At 39.7% G+C, this 10,603-nt stretch overlaps 1 protein-coding gene across 1 annotated transcript in view; it reads right to left on the bottom strand.

The window, feature by feature from the left end:
* The window catches only part of LOC103364905 (sodium/calcium exchanger 1), a 182,457-nt gene that overhangs the window by 48,590 nt on the left and 123,264 nt on the right, over positions 1–10,603 (bottom strand). Inside the window, exon 5 of the mRNA XM_008292196.1 lies at positions 8,716–8,825. Coding sequence (XP_008290418.1) covers positions 8,716–8,825 — 110 coding nt within the window. The remainder of the gene's footprint in view (positions 1–8,715; positions 8,826–10,603) is intronic.

The raw sequence follows: 10,603 nt of genomic DNA on the forward strand, positions 1-10,603 counted from the left end.
ACACACACACACACACACACACACACACACACACACAGAAAGGACATAAGGAACAGGAGGATGACTTTGCTGTCAGACAAAATCTGTCACATGTATTCGCACACAGATACATAAGTGTGCATCGGCCACATGTGGGAATGTATGTTTAACTCTGTGAGTGTATGCTGTGTGTGTCCATGCATGTTTGACGCTATGTGTGTGTGTGTGTGTGGTAGGACACGGGGTCACGGCTCTCTGCAGGGCGAGTGTGTTTGCAGCTGCTTTCCCTCTCAGCACCATCCCCTCCTCGCGGCCGGATGACTGACAGAGGTCCACGGGCTGCAGTGAACTCTCGTCTACCCTCCTGCTGTCCTCGGGCTCCTCTGGAAGCAAATCGAACCGGCTATAGCGCAGGGTCATCCAGAAACTTCAAAAAGCCTCCGGAGGACTCGGCTCTACCTCCAGGAAAAAAAAAAGAGGCTCCTCCATAAAGGATGTGATCAACCCCAGAAAAAAATCCATCCTACAAGTCCTCAGTGGTACCGAGAAATCACAGAGTTTTCTTTCTGTCCTGGAAACAGATATGATGCCTTAAACCAGCTGATGTAGGAATTATCATGAACTATAACAGACTAACAAACTCTTAGTATATTGGTTTAACCGTTTGACCTCCAAAACAGACAGGAGAGATTTGAAAGATGTGAAGAGTTCATTTGCAAAAGCATATAACTCCGTGTTTACAAACCTTCAGAAAACTTATTCCTCCATCGTCTACCTGAGACAATATCAGTCAAATTTAAGTTATCTCTATTTTTGTCATTTCTACTGAATCAAATCCACTCAGCTTCAGTCTGATATTATCTCAAGCAAAGAACAAAAAAATACGTTTTCTGAAAATTTACAAAACTTGAGATTTTGCAAATTAACTCTTCATGTATTCTTTATTATTATTATTATTATTATTATTATTATTATTATTATTTTTAGTCTACAAAAATGCATCTATCATATCAAAAAAATCCATCAGATTTCCAATTTTCTAACAGTCCTTAAACACATCATATGTGAGATGTAGTTCTGTCAGGAAAAATAAACACATCTAAGCATAAAATTGTGATAAATCACTAAAATGACTTTATTTTTCATTTAATAAATTGCCAAAAATAAACCGTTCACGCTAACCAGATTCTGTAAAAAACAAAAAAATTGGCACTTTTTGGTGCAACCGTGAAGCCATGAGTGACTCAGATGTGACCAACAGTCTTATTATAAAAATTCAGGGACTTTCTGGCTGAACTAGGATGAACTGCAGGCGGTGCAGACATTGAACACATAGGACACGTTAAAAAAAAAAATATATACATAATAAACTATTAATAGTTTGTGGAGTCAGATTTTTTCTCCTCAGTATCGGTAACACTTGTGGCCTCTTGGAAAAATGTTGATTCCAGTTGTTAGTTTCAATTTTTGTGAACTAAATGATGGGAATTCAACATATTATTTGTGGCATTACACCTTTTTTATGCTGCATTAAAGACATTTTTCTACTTCTAGCCGTGGCCGAGCAGTTTCCACAGAGCTGCAGCACTTTATACTGCAGTGAAAATCAGCCACAGTCAGTAACATTTGCACAAAAAAAAACTCCCAAAAAACTAGGGTTCAGAGGGTTAAAAGCATTCAGCGTTTAGCGGTCGTCACCGTCTCCACCTGCTCGCTCTGTAAAAGTTACTCGGGACAATCTGAATTTTAAGCTGTAATGTCACATAAATGCCATGTGAGTGCTGCTACCAGTAAAAGCTCTTCTGTTTTCTGTACAAGAGAAATTTACTGAACTACACCGCTTCCCTTCCCGTCGTCTGATTCCACATGATCTCACTCCTCATATCAGTAGAACAAATGTCAGATCCGGCGCTTGTTTAGTCGGCGCATTAATCCTGTCAGCCTCCTTGCTTACAGCTAAATGAAACAACCACACAAAAGAGAGAATATCAGGCTTTTATGTTTGGTGCTGAGGCGCTTCACTAATATTTAAAATAGCAGTTTGATAAAAAAAACAGATGAAACGGGACCCTTGCTGGGCTCCAGTAAGAGAAGCTGTTCTCTCAGAGTAACACCTTAAAGCCCGGATTTATATCTGAAGGCACAACTCGCACATTAATCAACATCGGAACGGGGAACGTGCCGCTTCTGGTTCTGTTTTCGGCTGCCGTCTCTGGGGCCGGACGCTTAAAAGCCCATTTGGAACATGTTGGATTGTGCCAAAATGTATCGAGAAAAATCAATTCTACGTTCGGGAGTCTCTCTGCGTGTGAGAGGAGTTAATTTACTGAAAGCACCGCCTCGATAAACATTAACAGGGAGCTGGGGACAGAAAGGCACCAACAAACAAATCTCTGTTAGACTCGTTGCGTCTGTGCATTCTCACACATTCACCTGTCTCTGCTGCGAATTGCAAATTTACTACGCTGATGAAATACGTCCGTCGAAACGTGCCAACTGACTGTGTAACGTCGTGATCAAGTAGGTCAGCGGCTGGTGTTGCTCAGCAAAGTTAGAGGAATAGTTTTCACTGCTGCCAAACCATGTGCAAAACTATTGTTTACTGATGAAAAGCAGCAGTGACCAAATTAATGTGAAGTAATTACAAATAGTTATATTAGTTTGCTGTCTTTTTTATGCACTTTATTGTAGTTTTGACACACAGCAGGAAACTTATGTGTGTGCTGCAGAGAAGGTTTAAAGCACTAGTTGGGCTTTGACATACACATTCCTGCACAGTAATTAAATTCTGCAGCTTTCTGCTTTGTTTATTTAATTTCTAGAGCTGCTTCTGCTAACTATAAAATGTCTGAGCCACCAACAAAGCACATTAAGTGTTCTGCAAGAGTGAACACAACAGTCTTCACGCACCCCCAGCATCTAAGGAACTGAGGATCTAGTGGATATTTTTTTAAATTATTTTTGACAGCACAAAACAATAGGAAAATGCTGCAGCTAATGTGGCTAACGTTACCAAGCTACTGATTTTATAAGCGTGGTATAAACGTTTTATGACTAACTCACCGTGCACACGAGTTAAAAACAAACGACATGAGGTGAATTTGGTGATGTTTAGAGTCTTCTTCCTGAAAGGGACGTAGGCAGATCAGCTGTATTTAAAGCTACAGATAATAAAACAGCCCATTTAGAACAAGGATAAAACCAGGAGTTCTACAGTTTGAGCTGAAAAATATTCAAAACATATTTCAGGGATGTGTGAGACTTTCACTAATTTGCTGAAAAGGGTCACAATACGTAAAGATTAGTCGTGAAAGACTGTTAGTGGTTTGATTTTGGTTGGTAAAGTGTTCCAGAGCCCTTTATAGAAACAGTCAACTGTCCAAAACTGAACCCATGACGTGGTATTTTTTAGCTCTGAGTTGCTCTGCCAGCGTCTTGTCTTTAGATATATGTGGGACTGAACTGTTACAGGAGAAGATTCATTTGAGAAGTGAATGAAGCTCTCGAAGCTCAACAGACTGCATCGTTTCAGGCAATTTGTCCTTTACTCTGACAGGCCAGTTATTTCAGGAGGTAAGATGTCTGGATGGTGAAAGAAGTCATTCAATATGAAAAATGTGAGAAAATCAGAGAGAGCATGAATAACAGGGCTGCCTCTTTAGTGCTTGATTAACTCGAAACAATAAAAGTCTGATTTGTAGACATTAGATTACTCCTGAAGAATCTAAATGCTCCACCTCTGCTGTTCTCGGTTTTGATCTTAATCACACAGAAACTTGTTTTCTTTTTAAATCCAACACATGCTGCAGTTAGGATCTCTGCTGCTTTACTTATACAACCAAGTATTTATTAGATTAGTTTGTGAGTCCTTTACTACCCAGTAAATCACATGTACTCACAGTATGAAGTTATCTGACTTTCGAACTCCACATCACACGAGTTTCTTTCACTTTACACATAAAAACAGCACTAAAGTCTGCACAAAGACCATTATGTTGTGGTGCTTTCACTTGCAGGCGATGCTCATTTTCTGTTGCTGCTCTCAGTGGCTTTTGTTCAAGCTACAAACTTTGTTAAGTTTAGGAGAAGTTTGGTTTAAAATACACTCAGCACAAAGCTCCAGTTGTTCTACATGTTTCTCAAATCCTACCTCAATAATAGCCCCGAATAAAAGTAAGATTCTCACAATTTTACAGGCTTTTGTGTTTAAAAATAACACTTTTCCTGCTGTGGACTGATGCAGTCGTTACACATGAGCTGCAATAAATGTCCAAACATCTAACATTTGATATTATTATCTCAAATATCTTCAAGCAGCATTTATAGAGATTTAAAAAGATCCAAATTCTAAGCTGGAAGCAACTTAAAATGACAAAAAACAAGTTTTGCATGAAAGTAAAAGTAAACTAAATGACCTAATTAGTGAAATATTAATGAAAAGCATTTAAAAATCATCAGGAAGCTGCAGCATGTTGGTTAAAATGGTCGTTTTTTCTGTTATTTCACTGCAAATGTTAGGATTTTAGAAAACCCTTCCATCTCAAACACACACTCGTATACGCACATAAACAACAGACTGACACACATACAGAACATGCACAAACACACACCTGCTCAGACCCACACACACACACACACAGTAATGGACCAGGGCCATAAAAATCCATGCAGGGCTCATTTAGCACAGAGAACCACCGCATCAGTTCATAAAACACACTCATTAAACACACAAACCCGCTGCAGCCTCTAAACTGTGTGTGTGTGTGTGTGTGTGTGTGTGTGTGTGTGTGTGTGTGTGTGTGTGTGTGTGTGTATCCCGGAGGTGTGTTTGATCTCCTGACTGTGATAATGTGATATCCAGCCCTCGTCTTTGATCCCCTCATCACTATAAACAGCGCTGATGCCTGGTAAACACATGCTGCCATTAACACGCTGATAGCGCCGCTCTCCGTGTGTGTGTGTGTGTGTGTGTGTGTGTGTGTGTGTGTGTGTGCGTGTGACAAAGACAGAGCTACTTTTAATGATTCCACCCACAACAGCTGAAGTGAGTTTAAGAGCATAAAGCTCCTTTTAGACGCGACCTGAAGACAGAAACAGACTCGTTTAGCTTCAACTTATTAACATGCATGTTGGTAAGCTGCTAATTGAGTCACAGTTCATATAAAAATGCATAATTATTTGAAAAGCACTAAATAAGAGGTGGAAAATCCCTCATTGTGTTGCTATGACGCTGTAGTGGAACAGGAGGGAGATGTGCAGCAGGGACGAGTCGATGGGAAACAGATTCAACATCTGGTTGAGGTCAAACACACTCAAACGATATAAGTGCATTTAAACTGGCAGTAAATCATAACGGCATTATGTTTGAGATACTAATAGGAAATTTTAAATGGCTGTAAGTAAATAAGAAAGGTGGAAACGATTGTTTTAAATGCATTAATTTGTAAACTTACTTGCTAATAAAGTGCCACACAGCGGTGCAACACAACAACTAGCTACAGAAAACTTTATTTTTTTTCATATTTTGTCATTTGTGATTTAAATAACACAGAAGACAATGTCCATCGTACGCTCATCACACATTAATAATAATAAAATTTAACCGTCTGAACCCTGAAACTTGCTGGAAGGTTTCAAAGAACGTCGTCTTTAACCCTCTTCAGGACTTTTTAGGGTCTTTTGGACCTCAAGCCATGTGGTTTAGGTGGCAGGTATTGGTCTTTTTATTTTGTAGATTTTAAAAAAATATAAAAATAAGGACATTTGTCGTGCATTTGGAACCAAAAATACGTCAACTTATCAGATAATTTATTTAACATAGTATAAAAGTCTAGAATGAATCCCAACAAATATTTTACACGTATGGAAACATGAAAGTCCTGAATAAGGTTAAAAAATAATCAGCAAAATTACACCATTTATCAGAACCAGAAACTGTAAAAGCAGAAATAATTTATGAGTTTTCAACTTTCCAATTGTCCTTGAACTACTCGTGTGTAATGTGCTGTTTCATTTGAAAAAAATCAATGAAATCTAAACTTAAAATCATGATTTTAATCTAAATCTATTTAGTCCACACATCTCATTTAAGAATTCGCCAATGATCAATAGTTTCGATTAAATACATTCTGTTAAAATACAAAAATTCTGGGCTCGTCGGTGCAGCCACAGAGATGTTGGGGACTCAGCTGTGAGCAACAGTCATGTGACAAAAATTCAGCAACTATTTGGCCAAAATGTTGTGTTTTTTTGTTTTGTTTTGGTTTCTTTTTACGCAAAACAAATAGGAGTAGACAGGAGACAAATAACTGTATCACTAAGGGTCGCTTCTTTTCTCCCAGCATTGATAAACACTTGTGGAAAAATGCTGTTCATGTTGAGTCCTCTTTACTTCTGACCTTGTGGTTGTGCTGTTTTAATAGTGATGCACGACTTTATGTTGAAGTGACAAAGAGTCCAGAGTGAGTGAAGATGTGGCAGAAGCAGCTTCAGCTTTCAGAGGGTTAAAGGCCACATCTTTAACTTAAATCTGCTTTAATCTCTGTGTTATGTGGCTAAATCATTATTATTGTCTTGACCAGCAGTTTAGTGAAGTAGCTTTTTTTGTATTTCCATTTTTACTGGTTGGGAAAAGAGATTGAAGATTGTTGTTTGCAAACAGCAGCTCCTCTGTGCAAACCGGGCATCTCTGAAATGTTAACGCTTCACGAGCTTCGGTGTGTGTTTTCCAGACAATCCAGCGGATCTTTAAACAGTTTACGCGGCTCAGGAAGGAAAAAAAACGGGAAACAGGGACGGCTGGCTTCAGATTTTGATGCTATCTCGTGCTATCTTTCTCCATGGGCGTGCTATCTTAAAGAAAATATTCCAGAGAAACACAGACGCTGATAATATTGTAGAAAATAGTTTCCCATGGGACGGAATAAAGATTTTAACTTGGGAGTGATATTTAGTCGAGCTGTGCGTGAACGTTATTTACACGAGTGACAGAAAATACTTTCTTGGGTTTAACTTAATGTTCCAACAATCCGTAATCCAGCTGCATGCAAACACTTTGAAGGCAGACGTGACATTTTCTGAAACCATGAAGCTCTCGACTGGATGAAGGAGGAACAGAGCAGGTCGGAGGTAAAGGAAGAACGGAGAGGACAGGTGTGATCCTCACTGTGCCTCTGAAGAGAAGCAGAGGAGGAAAAGTGGAGGAAAAATAAAGTACGGGAAAACCCAAACAGTAGAGCAAGGAGCAGCAGAACGGCTCCATGTGTTGTCAGACTGGATCCTAAATCAACAGGCCGCTTGAAACAAGAGCGAGCTTGAGCTCAATCGATGCTTTGATTTTGTTTCTCGGTGTTGCAGCTGTTTTGGTTTTTCTTCCTGCCGACTGTAAAGTGCTCTGGTCTGTTATCAGATTAGATGCTGCATGAATTTAATATGATCCACGCTGCTGAGACAACAGCATCACAGCTATTGCGTGATGTCCTCTAACAAGTTTTCTTTTGTCTCTAGTTTTGGAGATTTCTGCAAAAAATGTGTAAAGTCGATGAGAGTCTCAGGCTGGAAATGTGCTGCAGCAACTCCTGTGTCTCCAATACGCTCAACACCTGATAATCAAATGCTATTTTTCCAGGACTTTTCTTATGTTAAAGTTTGGATTTCTGTAAGTTTTGCTCCTAAATGTGTCTCAATTCAACACTACATAATAACTATACACTGTGCACTCTAATGCAGTCTGATTAAACTCAATTAACGTCACTTTCATGACGTCTCTATGAAGTTTGGTTTCATGTTAACAATAAGGTCACATGATAGTTTAAAAATGCTTGTGCTATCAATTCAAAGTGTCTAAATGTCTCTGGTTTTAGCCTCTCAAATGTGAAGATGTGCTGCTTTTAAACATGATAAAGATGAAGCAGTGAATCAGTTCTACGGAAAACAATCAGACAATTAATGAAAATAGTCTTTATCTACAGGCTAATCTATAAATTAATCCATCAAATCTTCAGCTCAATGATAAAACAGCATCTCTGAAATTTTAGATTGATGAATAAAATACTTTTATAAATCGCCTGTCGACCCATATTTAGCAAATTTTTTCTGCAAATTGAAATTCGAGGCCGCGTTTGAACGACAACATCTCAGGAACTATTAAAGACAAACGCCTGAAATGTTCACTGTTATTTCTCATCATGTCACTGATTTAGAATCTGTAAGATTGAACAAATAGATCAAACAGTCTGTAGGTTGGCTGATTAGATGATACATGATGAGAAATAACTGTGGAAATGTCAGGCTTTAACTGTGGTTTGATGGGAATGTTGAAAAAATAGATATTTCTTCAAATTATTATACATGTAAAGCTGAAATTTAACAAATATCTTCATAAATATCCATATTTTATCCTGTAAAATCAGCGATAGTGGAGCAGAAATTGCTCTAAAATGTAAAAATACTGCTTGTACCATCATTAAAACTAATTCAAACTAATTTAAGTGCAAAACATTCTGAGTCACGATTAGTTTTAATTGTCCTGGCTGCTCCATCGTCATCATGTTTTTGCATCTTCAAAACCTGTTTAGAGCAAGTATGCAGCAAGAAATCCTCCTTTATTTACTCTGTGCAGCGGCGGTCGTTAGCACGAAAAGACTGAACTAAACAACGAGGTAAAAGCTGTGTTCTTGTTGCGTGAACGGCCTGTTGATTCAAGACCCGTTTCTCAGCGCCGATTGGTCGTCACACCTGTCCGTTCCTTCCCGCTGCGTCTCCACTCGGGGCTTTGGAGCAGAACGAAGAAGGAGGATTGCTTATTGTACTCCTCCCGGTTTAAGATCCTAACGGTTATGGTCTTCCTGTATGGGACAACACACACACACACACACACACACACAGAGGGAGGTGGTGAATGCATGCATGGAAAAACAACACAACATGGCATTACACAAAAAGCACACAAACACACACACACAGGGCGGAGCGGCGGATGTGGTGAGATGAGGTGACCTGCAGCCTGCTGCATGTTCACCGTCACGGCGAGGAGGCGGAACCTCCTCCCATGTGGCGAGAACATGCAGCGTCCAGGCGCTCCGGGGTCACGTGGGGTCGACGAGGCTCACCCTCCTCCTGACCTTTGGTGTCATTGCTCTCCACCAGGCGAGGCTCTCCGATCTCTATGTAGAAGGTTTTGTTCTTCTCGTACTCCTCGTCGTCAATTACTTTCACTTTGATGGTTTTACTGAAGGGGGGGAAGAAGGAGAAGGAGGAGGGAGAAGGAGGAAGAGAGAAGGCAGAAAAAGTGAGGAGAGGACAGGCTGGAAGAGGAAACAGAAAAAAGTTTTCCCACAAGCATATGTCTCGTTATCGGTCCGCATCAAATGTTTACGCGGTAGGAGGCTGTTGTTGAGGATGTTCTGCCTTAAAGACGTGTAAAAGTTTCTGTGTTTCTTTGATGTTATCGGAGCTGCTCACCTCAGTCTGATAAGATCCATCTGATAAAGTCTTACAGTCCCGATCGATGCTCCGGCCGGAAGTCTTTCTTTTTTTTTTTAAGAACAAAAACCTGCTAAAGGCTGAATGAGTTGTGGCAGTGCCTTCAGTCATATCAGTAAGTGAGCGATCATGACTCATGGCGATGAATTGGTCGTGTCATTAATCAACTTCCGGCAGCAGGTTCACGGTGGTTCCAGTGTTTGAGTTCACGCTGCTTTCTATTTTCACAAGACTGTTTGAAAATGTAATTAAATGCTGCGTCATCTATGAAGCTAAAGATAAAAGTTCTTTTGATGCTTGTGGGAAACCAGAAAAATTCACTGTCAATTCAGCCAGTTGAAGATAAAAATCAAACTATACGGTTGCAGCTAAAGTTTACAGTTTTATTTATAAAGCACCAATTCAGAGTGTAAGTCAAACCAGGGTGCTTGACATTGCAATGTAAAGAACTTGCAAGATTAATTGAATTTTGAGCAAGCTCTACAGGTATTTCTTACAATAAGCTTATGAGAAATTAGAATTTTGCAGTTTTATTTATATTTTTTGGCTGAATTCAAAGTGACACATCTGTAAAGTTGAACACATCAGTAAGTAGACATGTCAGGAGACTTTAGAAGAAATCATCCGAGAGCAGATGCAAAGAAAGCAGAGAGACGGAGGCAGAAAATAAAAATAAAGATGTGTTTTAACAGAAAGATGCTGCTGCAGTCGACACCCTCCGATAACACCGTCAACCAGCTTGTGATTTAAACCAAGATATCAGTGTGATGAACTGATTTTCCACAACTTCAACACCTCCCTGCACTCTGCTGAGATGCAACACATCAAAACAACACGTGTGCCACAAGCCACAGTCTCGTCTTTCACGCTATAAAGACATCACATGACCTACAGGTGTGACATATGGATCTCTGTGTCCTGCTTAAACCCGTCAGTGTCTGAAATATTACAACAGAGAGCAGTGAAACCGTCCATAAACTGTGACAGCAAGAAAGACATTCTTCCTCTGAAGCTGAGTTTAAGCTGCAATGGTGCTGCAAAGTAAAAATAAAGATGTGATAAACAGAAAGACGCTGCTGCGATCGACACCCTCCGTCAACACCGTCAACGTGAGACCAGCTCAGAAATCAGTGCAACGAAC

The sequence above is a fragment of the Stegastes partitus genome, unplaced genomic scaffold (assembly GCF_000690725.1).
Source record: "Stegastes partitus isolate 25-593 unplaced genomic scaffold, Stegastes_partitus-1.0.2 Scaffold792, whole genome shotgun sequence".
NCBI lineage: Eukaryota > Metazoa > Chordata > Actinopteri > Pomacentridae > Stegastes > Stegastes partitus.